This window comes from Phasianus colchicus, chromosome 1, assembly GCF_987193195.1.
Source record: "Phasianus colchicus chromosome 1, bPhaCol1.hap1.1, whole genome shotgun sequence".
Taxonomy (NCBI): domain Eukaryota; kingdom Metazoa; phylum Chordata; class Aves; order Galliformes; family Phasianidae; genus Phasianus; species Phasianus colchicus.
Genome location: NC_143436.1, coordinates 93,481,019 through 93,496,484, shown reverse-complemented (window position 1 = coordinate 93,496,484; position 15,466 = coordinate 93,481,019). Strand labels below are relative to the sequence as shown.

Genomic DNA, 15,466 nt, shown 5'->3' with positions numbered 1-15,466 from the left:
TCCCTTCTCCCTCTGCCATCCCATCTAACCTCTTATTTTGTGGATGACTTGGAAGATGGCGAGCGAGAAAGATAATGCCATCTAACCTGTCCTTTAAATAGTTTAACAGTGGTTACTATGACGTCCTACTTTGTGTAAAATCAGAAGATTCTACCTGGGGGTTCAGATGTTAAATAAGCCATGTTCTTTTAGGCTATAGCCATAATAGTATTGTGAATGTTACAGATGTGTAGTAATAACAGCATTGCATTTCAAGGAAGTGCACATCTGATGCATTTAAGGAGGCTGTTTGTTCCTGGCCTGCAATTTCTCTGTTGTTTACACAACCGTTTTCACTGCAACATTACTGTTTCATAGGGCTACTTCAACTACATTAGTTCCAGAACTCATAATTAATAAATAATTTAATAATTACTATACAGGTAATCATTTACAAACAGTATTTTAAAAATAGAGATAATATTAGTCTAACATAAATAGTTACGTGAATCAATATAAAATAAATATAACTAGTATGTATAAACAATTATTAGATGATACATTATTTTCTAATCTGGTAACTGTGCTATGTTTATGGGAACAAAGAAGAGAATAATAGAGTCATAGAATGACCTGGGTTGAAAAGGACCACAATGATCATTTAGTATCAACCCCGCAGCTACGTGCAGGGTTGCCAACCACCAGACCAGGATGCCCAGAGCCACATCCAGCCCGGCCTTGAACATGGTTCAGATTTATCTTCTCACTTGTCTCCCAGGAACTTTTGCAAGTCAGATACGAGCTAAGTTAGTTACCTTGTAACTGACTATATTTGCTCTTTTCCTTAATTCTCAGAACCAAGAAGAGAACAGCCTAGCCATTTGAAGGGGGAAGGTGGTGACCTCAATAGAAAAGTGGTCACGGCATTGTTAGCAAATCATATCCAGAAGAACAATGTTGATGAGACTAAGAATACTTATGGAATTTGATGTACAAATACCTCCTGAATTATAGCACTTCACACCAGGAAAAAGAGAAATGGGAGATACAGTACATCGCTGCATAGTATTCTAGGTATAGCATATATAGGCATGTTTAGCTGATTGTGAAGCAACAAACTGTATGGGTACAGTGAGAAGTGTCTTGCTTCCTGGAAACCTTCTCAGGGCCTTGACTCTTTCTACGGTATACTTCGGTGAGGGCACATTCAGCCCAATTGTATTTACTTACAAATGTACACACTTTAAGTCACAATGCAGTATTTTTTTAATCTGTTCCTAGCTTTTTTCTGATTTTTGAGGAATTTCTGAGTAAGTTTTGTATCTTTCAAGTAAAGTTATCAGGCTTATTGTCAGAGGTGTAGAATTTCCTCCTTCAAATGTATAGCTTTCCAACAAGCACATAAAAAATCCTTCCTGACTGTTTTAACTACAGGCAATTATTACTGAGGCTCAAACTAACTTGTTATCAATAAAGCTGTAGAGGAGTTTTCTGTAGGCTGAAAACAAAGATGATCCAATTATTATTTTTGACAACTAAGTGAGTTAAAAATGAATAAAGTTCGCGTGATATTAATCCAGTCACTGCAAAGTAAAATGCCCTAAATTGGTCCAAAATGCTAGAATCACCTTCAGTATAAACTGCAGCCTGTCACTTAATATGCCACGTATAAATTTATATACAGCAAGATGTGCGTTTAAATATTTCTAAAATAAAATAAATTTGAATATTATTACAAGCACTTTTCAGTGATAGCATGCAAGAACTCCTGATATCTGACAAATGTTAGTCATACAACTTCACACATTTCACAAGGACGTCTGCATACCCTAACAAAACAACTGTAGGAACAACCATATGGAACAGAATGCCTCATCCCTGTGTTTTAAAAAAAATAGCAGAAAAGTGAAACTATGTATTACAGGTTCCACTTGCAGGGAGAGCTGCTTCTACTTTCATCTACTTAAGTAGACTCACTTCCCAAGAAGTGATTCATGCACCCATCTCATCACTCTGCAAAGTAACAAATCTGCAGTCGCACTCTATAGACCTTCAGCTATAATGTAGTATTTCTTATTTATTTCCAATCCTCTGAGGCTGTCCCAACTCTTCTCCTTTATTAGTTAGCAGCCCATTCGCTCTGGAGATCTGTAACCTCCTAAATTTTCTTTTTTGGATTGTTTTTCTTCAAATGTTTCCTTTAAATTTCCATAGGTGCTCTTTCTCCATTAGCAGAGCTCTAAATTCAGAGCCGTGGTACTGTAGAAATGGGATTATACTCTTTGATGTGTTTCTAAACCTGGTCTTATAAAGTAATTGTGCTTGTTTTTTATTACAGATAAAGGAAGCCAATTTTTGGGGATCTAACTTTGTCATGAGTGGTTCAGACTGTGGCCATATTTTTATATGGGATCGCCATACTGCTGAACATCTCATGCTGCTGGAAGCTGATAATCATGTGGTGAACTGTCTTCAGCCTCATCCATTTGACCCAAGTAAGATAGTCACTTTCCACAGACTATATATTCAAGTTATCTGTATTAAGTTTCTTAAAACTTAGTCTTTAATTCTTTATGTAATACTCAGTTTTAATGATAAATTTTTATTAAATTCTTGTTCATTTTTCCCAGTATTAGTTAGATAATACTGCTTTTAATTGGTCTTGGGCTAATGACTTTGGCCTCATTCAGTAACTTACTGGAATGAAAACATTACTGACATAGTGTGTATATATATATATATATATATATATATATATATATATATATATATAGAAAGCTGAGTTAGAGTAAAACGAATCTTCTTCCCTTGTTCCCCTTCCCAATGCATTGTTTTGCATTATGCGATTGAGTGAAATATGGGGGTCACTGGAATGTTGCCAGCACTCTAGGACATGGTACTTGAGTCTGGTCTCTACTTGCTCTGTTTGATAATTGAGTGAAATGCATTCAAACTCAGTGGCATTGTGAGATTAGAACAAACAAAATTCATAGGAATTCTATCAGTTTGTATTTAGGGGGAAATATTTATAGAAAAGATGAACCAAAGTAGCACAAGGAATCAGATGTCATCTGACACATGGCTGAAAAATCTGAGCCATTCTGCAACTTCTGACACAGCCAAAGAAAAGCATTTGTGTTATTCTTCTTCATAGCCTACGTGGCTGTAGAAAAGTAGTCAACTATAAATACATAAAGTTAAAATAGTAGCGGAAGAGCTTGGATTTTTTTCTGATGAATTCCACTGAATTAAAGGATTGTTAACCTTACACAGATTTTCAGTTACTGAGATCTTTCTGTGGAAGTTTTATTCTCATAGAGCTTTTGTACAGTGATCTGGAGGATGCGCTACAATGTTGTTTTGCATATTTGAGAAGTGTTCATAAGAGTGTCCATTGCTTTTGTATATTTGAATACCAGAGACATTTACATGAAGGATGCTGAAACTTTCAAATGTACTTTCATATTTGGTATTATCTTGCTTCTGTCTAATGCCATGTTTCATTGATGATTATTATTACTTATTTATAGTTCTGGCCTCTTCGGGAATTGACTATGATATAAAAATCTGGTCGCCATTGGAAGAATCCAGGATTTTTAACAGGAAACTTGCAGATGAGGTAAGAACCGGCCCTCCATTTCTCAGTTATGTTGCATCTTCCAATCCTACAGAAGTCCTTGCTGTGAATTAGCAGAATTATCTAATGTTTAAAAAAAAAAAAAAAAAGTACAAATAAAAAACTGTTCTTTATGGTAGCTAACTTACGTATCAGCACACAGATTCACTTTGTGTTTCGTTAACACTCCTAGAAAGTATATGATAGAATATGAAAATATAATAAATCATGTACAAGAAAAGCTGGAAAAAGTATAAACAGTCAAATAGAGAAGGAAGTACAGGAATTAGAAATGAAGGCACTGATTGTTTATAAACTAACTGAAGAAAACAGTGATATACAGAAGAGCAAGGAGTGGAAAAATCAATCCTATTTAATATTCTATGACATTAAAAGGAGTTAAATTAAGGTTGCAAATCAGGAACCTTATGGAATAACATGACTTATTAAAATGTTGGGGTTTTTTTAGCACAGTCTCTTGGACAGAAGGGTTATGCTAGCCCGTATTTGTTTTTATTTTGCTCTATTAGTGCCATATCTATATAAAAACAAAACAATAAGAAACAATAGCACAGAAGCACAACAGTCCTTAGCTACGACCCCTTTAAAAATAGGCAACCATCCCTGTGTGAGTTTTGAACCTTTGCCATTATTTTAGAAAAGTAGCACTGGGTGATGAGATACCTAAGTGTTGATTGTGTGATAGCTTAAATGATGAAATATTTGGGAGTCGTCAGAGTTTATTAGTATCTGTTGCTAAACATAAACGTGTGCTAAAAGTAGTTACCATATTGATACTTCTGAAAGAAGAAGAAAGAAAAAAAAGGCAATGCTGTCTTCTGAGTTTGTTTTTTTTTGGGGAGTGGTCAGTTGTACAGAATTGCCTGGTAAGCAGATGATGGCAGCAGAGAAGGGGGTCTCTGACTCCTCTGGGAGGACGTCACTGCCAACAATTGCAAGAAATTTTCCTTAGAAGAGGGGCAGGCTTAAGAAGGAGTCTCAGGGAAAAAAAGAGAAATTTGTTATTTACCTGCTTTACAGGAGCTGTTCTGCAAGGAAGGACTGAACAATGGTCTGAAGTTCTCCCCATAGAGAAATTTGCATGCTTTGTGATACTGGGAAATGTGATCTGAGAGATGGGTGAATTAGAATTTAGTGGCAAACCAGGAGGGATGGCAGGGAACTACCTTGAGCAAGAAAGGAGGCAGAAGAAGCAAAGGTGCTTGTTAGTGGAGTTTTTTTTCCTTGAAACCAAGAGGGTAGGAGATGGCTGTTTCAAGTTACTAGAAAGCTGTAGATCTGTTCAGAAAGAATCATCGAGCTGAAGAATGTTCCTGAACTGGAATAGAATAATCGCTTGTGTTCCTTGGATTTTTGCCAGAAATTTTAAGCAGCATGAAGGTAGGAGTTCAGGGTAACCTCATCTCTTTTCCTTCCCACATTCTTGGCCAGTGCTGGTGCTGGAACTTCGTTTTTTGCAATAGTTGCCATCTGTAACAGCACTTTCTTCAGTTCTCCCTGTTTCATGCAAGATCACAGAATCACAGAATTTCCAAAAGTTTTTCTTAGCTGCCTGTCTGAATATCTGCTATGGGCATCAGCAACAGAGTGATGATCTCACTAGAATACTCTTTAGGTAGACTAATAGGTATCTGTAGGCAGAGTCCACTGTCTTACTTTTTTTACCACATACAATTGGTATAACAATATTTGTTAGTAATATTAAAATAATTCTCACTTAATGCAATTTTGGATACTGTGAATGTGTTTTGTTTATATTTATTTCTATGCTTTTTTTCCCCTTCACTGCTTCTAGGTTATAACACGTAATGAGTTAATGCTGGAAGAAACCAGAAACACTATTACTGTTCCAGCATCTTTTATGTTACGAATGTTGGCATCTTTGAATCACATAAGAGCAGGTGAGAGACTTCTTTAGGACTTGATCACCGCATTGATCTATGAAAAAGCAGATGGGTTGGGGAACCATCACAATCTTCAGTTTTATCTGCCTACATCTGAGGTCCATGAAAAGGTTAAAGGGTTTTCTTTCCATTGTTGTCTTAATAGAAGTGCTGTGGAATTGCTTCTGTGGTGTGAGACTTGCAACATTTTGTAGCTCTTTTTTTTCTTTTGTCCGTTTGTTTGTTTCCGTAAACCTCAAAGAGCAAGAAAATGACACAATATATTTTAAATATTACCATAGTGTCCACCCTGGAATAGTGGGAAACATGACCATGGAGGATAAGGAAAAAGCTGAGTTCTTTATGCCTTCTTTACATCCGTATTTAATAGTCAGACCAGTTATCCTCAGGTTACTCAGCCTCCTGACTTGGAAGTCTGGGACTTGTCCTCCACCTGAACTGTCACAGGTCTGTGAAATCGGATGGGATCTGAGGGTGCTGCAGGAGCTGGCAGACATGATTGTCAAGCAGCTTTCCACCGTCTATCAGCATTCCTGGTCAGCTGGAGAAATCCCAGAGGGCTGAAGGCTTCCTGTTTGATCAACCTGATCTTCTGTAACAAGATGACCAGCCTAGTAGATGAGGGAAAAGCTGTTAATGTAGTCTACCTAGACTTCAGCAAAGCTTTTGACACTGCCTCTCACAGTATTTTTCTGGATAAGCTGGGCACCTGTCGCCTAGACGTGCCTAGACTCATTGCTGGGTAAAGAACTGTCTGGAGGGCTGAGCCCAGAGAGTGGTGGTGAATGGAGTTAAATCCAGTTGATGTACAGTCACCAGTGGTGTTCCCCAGCGGTCGGTATTGGGGCTGGTCCTGTTTGATATCTATATTGATGAATTGAATGAGGGAAATTGAGTGCACCTTCATTAAGGTTGTAGATGACACCAAGTTGTGGGGAGGTGTTGATCTCTCTGCAAGAAAGCCCTGCAGAGAGATCTGGACAGGCTGGAACGCTGGGCTGAGGCTGATGGGATGAAGTTCATCAAGACCAAGTGCCGGGTCCTGCACTTTGGTCACAACAACGCCATGCAATGCTACAGGCTTGGGGTGGAGTGCGTGGAAGATTGCACAGAGGAAAAGGGTCTGAGGGTGTTGGTCGACGCTCAGCTGAACATGAGCCAGCAGTGTGCCCTGGTGGCCAAGAACGCCAATGGCATCCTGGCTTGTATCAAACAGTGATGCCAGCAAGAGCAGGGAGGTGATTGTCCCTTTACTTGGCACCGTTAAGACCACACCTTGAGTACTGTATTCAGCTTTGAGCCCCTCACTACAAGAAAGACATCGAAGCTCCGGAGCATGTTCAGAGAAGGACAACAAGGCTGTGAAGGGTCTGGAGCACAAGTCTTATCAGGAGTGGCCGAGGAAGCTGGGATTGTTCAGTCTGGAGAAGAGGAGGCTCAGGGGAGACCTTATCACTCTACAGCTGCCTGAAAAGAAGTTGTGGTGAGATGGGGGTTGGCCTCTTCTCTCAGGTAAAAGCAATAGGATGAGAGGGAATGGTCTCAAGTTGCGCCAGGGAGGTTCAAGTTGGATGTTAGGAAGAATTTATTCTCAGAAGGATTGGTGAAGTATTGGAGCAGGCTGCCCAGGGAGGTGGTGAAGTCATCAGCCCTGGAGGCATTTAAGGAAAGGGTAGATGTAGTACTTAGGGCCGTGATTCAGTGGGCCATATTGGTGGTAGGTGAATGGTTAGACTAGATTATCTTAAAGGTCTTTTCTAACTGTAATGATTCTATGGTACTGAGAAGGAAGCAGGGATGGGAGGTTCTGGGAGGCTGGTATGACATGTGGGGTAGAAAACTAGCAGAACTGAAGATGAGTGTGGCAGATGCATTAGATGCTGAAAATGGGGAGGAGGTCCAGCACTGGCTGAGCAGAGTAGTGGCCTTGTATTGATGAAACAGGAGGGAAGCTCTGCCTGGAAGCAATTGCTGCTCCTCTTTCACCTCCTACTTATCTATGTGGAGAAGACAGCCAGGAAAAGAAGAGGAAAGCCACTGTATCCAGGCCAGTGGTGTGCTTTACCTCTGCTGTAAGTGTTTTTGCTTTTGGGGTTTTTTTTGTTTGTTTTGTTATTGGCTTTTGTTTTTGTTGTTTGTTTGTTTATTTATTTATTTATTACAATTTCATTTATTTTGTGTTATTGTTGATTAAGGTTTTTCTTAACCTGGCGGTGCACGTTCTTTGAGTGATTCGTATTGAGCCAATATTGTTCCTACGCACATTTCCGCATCTGCCAGTCTTTAAACATTTACATCAAAAAGTAGTTTTTTTTGACATATACAGTGACAGATAGCAATTGTGCAGCTTCCTGGAGTATGCAGATTTCTAATTGTAGCTCCTCAGAACAATATCCTCAATCCCTTGGACTCGCCGTCTCTTCTTTAATATAATGCTTTCATTCATCCTTTCTGTGCTGACAGCCAGTCAGCACCTAGTAGGTTTCTCATTTTGTACACAAAATTCACTTTTTGCTGTCACTGTTGTTTCTCATTACAGCGTTGTCTGCCCAATTCCTGCTGTCAGTCCGTTTTCAGCTTCTTTCATGTTTCTATTATTGTGTAACACACAGCCACTCTGCATTGTATAATAGCCCAGAAAGATACTACATTGCCAGTACCCCCAAAATTTGGAAGTTCTCTTTACTGAATCTTCTCTGTGCCTTACAGACCGATTGGAAGGCGACAGATCAGAAGGATCTGGTCAGGAGAATGAAAATGAAGATGAAGAATAACCGGCAGTTGTGTGCAAGCACCTAGATGTTAATGGAATTTGTACAAGACATTAATTATATTTTTCCTTACAGAGCTTTAGTGCAATTCTAAGATATTGCTTTTGGATAACCTAACCTTCTGTTTTTGAATGACTGTGTGCATGACTTTGAGAGAGTGTGCAAGTAAAATAAGCAAAAATGTTTTTAAAATGTTTTGCCACGTATGAGGGGTGCTAGGAGATGCAAAGTGCAATATTTTCCTTAACCTGCAAATGTGGGAGCTTGGATCAATGTTTTAAAGTAACTTTCATTATAGTAAAAACGTTGGTTCAAATAAATTTCTATACCTGCTGTTTGCATGTTTGTTGCTTTCTAATTAAAAAGATTTGGTTGTTTTAAGTAGTTTCTTGTTTTCTCTTTGTGCAGCCATTGGTTTATCACCTTGTCCCTCTATCCCCATTTCTGCTTTCATTTGCATTCTTCCCTACAATGTTTGTGAAGTGACAAATGCAGTTATTTCTTGTAGTGAACAAAGCAGGTGACTTTGAGACACCGTGCCTCTTGGTTCTTGGATTTCCATGGATGTAACACACACGTACTTACACAGCATTGTCTGTCAGTCATACTATAGTGCCACTTTCTATGCTTCATGCTTGAATCTGCAGTGCTGGTGAAGTAGTTCTGTTTCACCAGTAGATCTGTGATGCCAGCTCTTCGCAGGAGCAGCAGATATAGCTTAGTTTCCATTAGATTTAGAACAGAGAAAATGTACTGTAGGTGTACTAGGGGAGTGTGAATTAGAAATTTCCTGTGCACTGCTTCCTTGGGAAGGAAGGCTGTTCAGTCCGAGGGCAACAGGCTGTACCCATCCTCCTTATGCTGTTGGATGGCAGTGGAAAAGAGGAAGTGAAGGAAGACAAAAGAACATGGAACAGAGCAGCTTTGCTTGGTGGCTGTTGTTGCCAAGGATGCAGATGCCAAAAGGCTGCATCGCGAACGAGAAAATGTCAGGAACTGTAAATCAGATGGATGAGGGTACCTGAGTGGGAGGCTCCATACCCCAAGCCTTGCAGGGACCTGATTCCTGTTACAACACACGCATGCTAAAAAGGCTTGGAGAAGGGATATGAATCACAGAAATACAGGGAGATGAGAAACCTAAGACTTCGAGGAGATGGAAGGGAAGCAGGAATTGTATGGAACCCAAGTGCCAATAAAGGGGCAAAGGAAGAATGGAGAGGAAGAAAAGAGTGAGAAGATAGATAGGGATTTTTATTTTAATTTTTTTTTAAGATTAAATGGTTGAGAAGAAAAACTGGGCAGGAGAACAGAGGGGAGGTTAGTAAGCAAGAGCGAAGTATAAAGGCTTCAAAAGCAATCCAGCAAAGAGAATTTAGGAAAGAGGAAATAATTGTAGGGGAGAGAAGGCTTTGGAGACAGTGCTGAGAGCATTGGATGTTTTGGAATGCTGCACAGCTGTGGAAAATGGGAAACTTCCTACCCAAAGGATGGAAACCTGGTAAGATTTTGAGAATGTATCTGCCACAAGCAAGGCATGGTGTGAGAAGTCAAGCTAAGTTCTTTAAGCTATGGAGTGAAAATAACTCTAATATGGGTATTTCCCTTGAATTCTTAATACTCCTTTCATTAAGTTTGAAGAACTGTGTAGTAAATATATGTGGTAGACCTGATGTGCCTGTTATTAGGGTTTTCTGCTCTCATCTAGCAGTAAGAGGAACAAAGCTGTGTTTCTGCAAGGCAACTGGAGCATTTCTGTATTGGAAACACAAAGTAGCACAGTATTTGATGTGTCTGTTAGGTCTGCAGTAGATGAACCTCTGAAAAGGATATTTGAAACATCTCTGCTAATCTGCCAATTATTTAACTAGTTCATTGTGTTTACAGCAGAAAACTATCCCTGTGAGACTTGTATATGCATATTACTTATAATTCCATTGTTTTTTCACTCATTCTCATGCATATGGACATGGTAGCCATTCACTAGTGAGGTCCATAAATCAATTTTAAATTCCATATGTTTAGATGTGGCTTTGCCAAATAAAGGGATGGTTGAGCTTCAACATGGGCAAAAGACTAATATTTGAAAGACTTTTGTCAAACTTCAGTGATGCTTTTCAAGTTGTACTTCTGAAACTTACCTGTCGTGTTTGTCTTCGGTTGGAAGAGCTTTTGGTAATTGGTTCTGTCTCCCAGAACCGTGCAGTAATAGGAACTGTTGGCAGAGCTGGTGGTAAATCTCTAGAGTTTATAGCAACAAAGCAAAATAAATGAAAACCTCATTCGAAGATGCTCGGAATCAAAGAAAGCAAGCAAGCAGAAAACCAACTCCCAACCCAGGATCCGAACCCTCACAGCTTTGGGGCGGGGCTCCCCCTAGTGGGGAACCCATGAGTAATACTGTTGCAACACATCAAACGAGCAGTTTGATCTGACTGGATGCTGAAAGATAAATCTCCAAGATATTTTGCTTCTCACTGCTGTGCCAACAGCCCAAATGTGACAAACAGGAGAGCCAGCGAGACCTTGGGAATGTTTTATTTTCCTGCTGCGTGAACTGAAGACTGTTGATGTGCTCAAGCTGCTGTTCTCCCAGTCTGCTGTCCTTCTGTCCTGCAGCAGCTTGCTGTAAGCGTTCACATCCTAGACATTAATCCTTGCGATTAAAACAAAGAGCAGCTATCTGATGCCAGATGTCATCAAGCTCATATAAAATTCCATAGATATTGGAATTCCTTTCAGAAGGATATTAAGACTTTTGCAAAGATGAAAAGCAAATTATTTGATGTGTTGCTGTGATTCCTGGCAACTAATTGGGTGCTGGAGCTCAGGCAGATGGGCACTGTAGGCGCATTCTCTGGTTTAAATGTCAGAGGTGCTGGCTGAAGCAGTTATCTGCTGAAGCTCTGTGTCTTTGTGCCATTTTCCCCCACTGGAGGCAGGGTGGGGTTCACTGAAGACATCATCCTATGTTACCTTTGCCATAAAATCTTCTTTTGAGCAGTAGATAAATCTAACTTCAAAAAAGCTTTAAGGTAGAATGATCTCTATGTCTTATGCACTTTGAGAAAATTCTGGAGGCTGATTTTGAAGAAAAAAATCCATAAATAAGTGCTTAAAATAGATGTTACTGGAGGTACGTGTGCATGTGTGTAAGGGATGGGAGGGTATGCTCTGAGATGCAGGCCTGGGAAGCTGAGCGGTGATGTCTGCAGTTATTTTTCTGTGGAAAGATACCATCAAGCCAGGTTCCATCTGTGGGACTGAGGCCTGATGCAAAGCATATGGACAATCCTTGGGAACCCTCTCTCTGTGCATCAATGTTGTGGGGGACAGACCCGATGGCTCCATTGGAAACTAAGCTGTCAGTCAGCATGGCTCGGGTCAGAGCCTTTATTCCTCCTGGTCCGGAGCCACGTCACTCTGCTGAAATAGAGGAAATAGCACAGAGGGCAGCTGGGCAGTAACCCAGCCCACCTCAGTAAACACTGATTTTTGAAACCTGGGGCTAAATCAATTTTTAACTATTTTCGTGGTTTATAAGCTGTCCCAATGCTTTCATCTGTGAAAGCATCTGGTTTCTCAGTGATGTCATCTGTTGTTAAATCTGAGCTCTTTTTTGAGGGTAGTGGAAGTTCATTCACCTTTGTCTTAAGTGTTCCTTTTATTATTTGTAATTGCTCTTTTCTTTTGTTGGAAAGGTGTCATTTCCCCTCTCTATGGCTCTAAAGAACTTTCTATCAGTGCTCCCCACTTGATTCATTTCCATTTGCTGATAGAGCAAATTGAAGTCCAAGGAATTACTAATGAGATGTATCAGTTCAAACCACAGGCACGTGTTACTCCTAAAGAAAGCTCTTCCAACTGTTAGTCAACATGTTAGCGTGTTCCCTTATTCTTGCAGAAGTGTGGTAGAGAAATCCATGGAACTGGCAGATTGAATGCCCAAGTCAAGGCTGATGGCTCCTCCTTTAGGCACTTCTTAGTTCAGTGAAAATCTTCTAACTAGAGCTCGTTAATGGGTTTGTTACCAATAGGAAAACAAAACCCAAGGGACCTTCAGCTGCTGTCAAACAGTACTGTGGGTCAGTGGTCAGACGTGTTTCAGTATCTCCTCCTGCCCAGCCTGCCCTTAACCCTGTGCAGTCTGGCACATGGCTGCTATTTTTTTCCTGCTGGCAAGTGGTGAAAGAGGAAGAGCAAGGAGGGAGGAAGGAGCAGGCTGTGGGAAGCTGTAAGAGTTGCAGCTGTACGTTTTCAGCAGCACCGCTCAGCACTGTGCTCCAGTCCTTTCCAGGACACGGCTATTGTGCCAACAAATACAAGTGAGCCTCCCATGTAGGTTTCAGGTGTGCTTAATTCCCTACTCCATTGCTTTCCTCTTGTGCAATACCTGACATCCCCTCTGAGCCCAGTGTGAGTGCACCATTCTCTCTGTGCATCCATGTCTCACTCACCTGGGGCAGCTGGGTGGTACCACAGCCCTGGCTGCGAGCTCCAGCCCCACTGTGCTTTCACAACCAGCCATTGTGAATCCGTGTATTCTAGTAAGTACCTGTCTGTTTGCATCTAATTGAATAGAGCTGCTTCATCTCCTACAATTATTGTATTAAATTTTAATGGGCCTTTTTGTTCTTCAGTTCTCATTCGTTTATGGAGATGCATGCATCTCTGAGGAAGATTCACCAGTACTGAGAGTCTGTTCTCCACATCTCTCCTATATAAATGCTTCTTGCACATCTGTTCCTTGATTTGGCACTGGTGCCCAATCTAGAGAAATCTGATTTAAAACAAGAGGCACTGAAAATCAACTTATAATTTTGAAATCATCCAAAGGAATAGTAGGTGTTACTGTGATGCAGGGTGTTATTTATGATGACATTGCTTCTTTTCATAGAAACACAGAACCATTTGGGTTGGAAGGGACATGGAATGGGCAGGGCTGCCCCCCACCAGCTCAGTCAGCCCAGGGCCACATTCAGCACAGCCTTGAGCACCTCTAGGGATGGGGAGTTGCTGGACTAGGTATCTATTCATCAGAGTGCAGTGGTCATTCAATGGGATGTGCAAGATGGGTTCATGCTCTCATTTAAATTACTGCTGAATGATTTAGTGTTGTTACAATTGTCAGCCACTAGCTCTGAGGGCAGGAGGTGCTGCTTCAGCACTTTACAGAGAAAAAAAAAAGGTATCTGAGACTGTTATCCGTCTCCATGAAATACATTAAATCAGCATCTCAAGCAGAAATACAGTGCTTTAAAGTAATTTGCTGTTATTTTACCTGGAATTATAAAAAGCAAGGAAGGTTTCTGTAAGTCTTTAAGTGGATATGGCCTTTCAGCTCAACCTCTATATGTTTGGCACTGTGACAAAACCACTTATTTGGCTTCAATGGAGGTTGCTCGACAGCAGTTTTACAGGTTCCAGGGCTCAAAATACAACACGTGCCAAAATTTACTCCAATCTTTCTCAAGTGAGTTCTCCTGCTATTGAAAAATGAATGGTATTGTACACTTGCAGTCACTGCATGTAAGGGTTGAGCAAGGAGTGCAGTGGAGAGCACAGACCCCCAAGACTGCTCCTGCTTTATCCCAGTGCAGAGAGCACCCAGAGCCACAGTCAGTCCTCCATCAGCCGGCAGGAGCCCCTCGCCTCTCCCAGACCTCCTGCCTCTGGCTGTTGTTGCATGACTGTTACCAGCAGCGACTGCTGTGCTCTTGCCCTCACCGTGCTAAAATTCCATCCACTTGCTCCAAAGCCCAACTTCTTCAGTCACATCACGAGAATTTCACACTACTGTGTTGAATGGGTTCGATTGCTGCCTGCAGGCTCTCAATTCGGCTGTAGTGGACCCTCACAGAGGAAAGCTGAGTGAAAGACGCAGAAATGAATGAGTGTGATCATTTCATTTGAGAAATGATTTCTCTCTGTCCTCCTTTCACAGTCTTTTCCCCTCTAGTGCAGTTCCCTGTAGGTGACCCTGAGCCCAAGAAGTGGTGGAAGGCTGGAGCCCTCCCCTTTGGGCTTTCTTTGGCCATGTTCTCTTTGGGTGCAGAACAGGTGGTGCTGTGTGAGCAGCGCCAGGCCTGTGCCCTCAGACCTGGGCAATCTATGTGGTAACAGAACCGAGTTCTCTCAGGCCTCTGTCTCAATATAGATGGTGTAACAGGGTTTGATTGCTAGGGGCTGATGAGGGCATAACAGCTGTAGGAATGGTGGGCTGGTGGACTGAATGAGACTCTTTGTTCACCTCTGAGCCCAAAGGCTGTGAGGGGCCTCCTTTACGTGGACCATTCAGCCATCACCAGGTAGCAGAGTTGCATTGGGATCAGCATTTGACGGTCTGTGGGGGGTTGCCATGGCAACTGGCGAGATGTAGTGTGCTGAAGGAAAATGCGGCTTCTGGGCTAATTGCTGGGCAGCAGGCAGCCGGGCGCCTCCAAGGTGTGCCCCTCCAGCTCCAGGTGCTCCCAGAGATACACGGGGGTGTAGATCCAGAAACCTCCTGGGTAACCAAGCTGGCATGAAGATTTGGTCAGGAGCAGAATTTAGGCTAAAGCATTGATTTGTTCCCAAATGCGCTCACTGAGGCTGATCAGAAGCCCCACTCTCTGGCAGCCTCGGCCCATCCTGAGCCACAGGCCTGGGGTGTCGGGCAGCTGCTGTCAAAACCCATGTTGTTGGTGTCATTGACACGCTCCAGAGCACAGGCAACGCATTTCATTACGGAAGTGTTTTCAAAATGAAATTTCATTAGAATATACTGTTTGCAAAGCAAATTAGGATTAAATAGAAAAAGGAAAGATGAAACATCTTGTTCCAGCACAGCCCAAGACCACATTTTAATGGGAACATTTCTCTTGAAGGAGACAGCCAGCACGCTTTGTCAGCACTGCACACCTGAGAGGGTGGGCAGCTCTGTGCCTCGGGGCACAAGTCAGGAAAACGGAAACCAAAGCAACCGGCCCCACAGGTACATGAGTAGTCACTGTTTTAGAGGCAATTACTGCTTTTTATGTGTTGTTTTCTGTTTGTTTTCTTTTGAATCACGTTTTTGGTGGCTTCTTTCAACAGAGTGCATTGTGAGATACGTTGCAATAAACGTGTCATTACATTAAATTCATTTGCCAAGATTGTTTTTAGAAACATGATATGCTTCAGTATCCACAATCTAC

The 15,466-nt window shown here is 41.5% G+C and overlaps 2 protein-coding genes across 9 annotated transcripts in view; both read left to right on the top strand.

Moving 5' to 3' along the window:
- DCAF6 (DDB1 and CUL4 associated factor 6) overlaps nt 1-8,672 on the top strand; it is an 81,274-nt gene extending 72,602 nt beyond the window's left edge. For all 8 annotated transcript variants that reach the window (XM_090152527.1, XM_090152525.1, XM_090152539.1 and 5 more), the window contains 4 exons: nt 2,318-2,474; nt 3,510-3,598; nt 5,412-5,517; nt 8,230-8,672. In XM_090152527.1, the coding sequence (XP_090008653.1) occupies nt 2,318-2,474; nt 3,510-3,598; nt 5,412-5,517; nt 8,230-8,294 (417 nt within the window). In that variant the 3' untranslated portion in view covers nt 8,295-8,672. The remainder of the gene's footprint in view (nt 1-2,317; nt 2,475-3,509; nt 3,599-5,411; nt 5,518-8,229) is intronic.
- A 5,475-nt stretch (nt 8,673-14,147) lies between these two features.
- The window catches only part of GABRR3 (gamma-aminobutyric acid type A receptor subunit rho3), a 55,399-nt gene continuing 54,080 nt past the window's right edge, over nt 14,148-15,466 (top strand). The window contains exon 1 of the mRNA XM_090152555.1: nt 14,148-15,264. Coding sequence (XP_090008681.1) covers nt 15,137-15,264 — 128 coding nt within the window. The 5' untranslated portion in view covers nt 14,148-15,136. The remainder of the gene's footprint in view (nt 15,265-15,466) is intronic.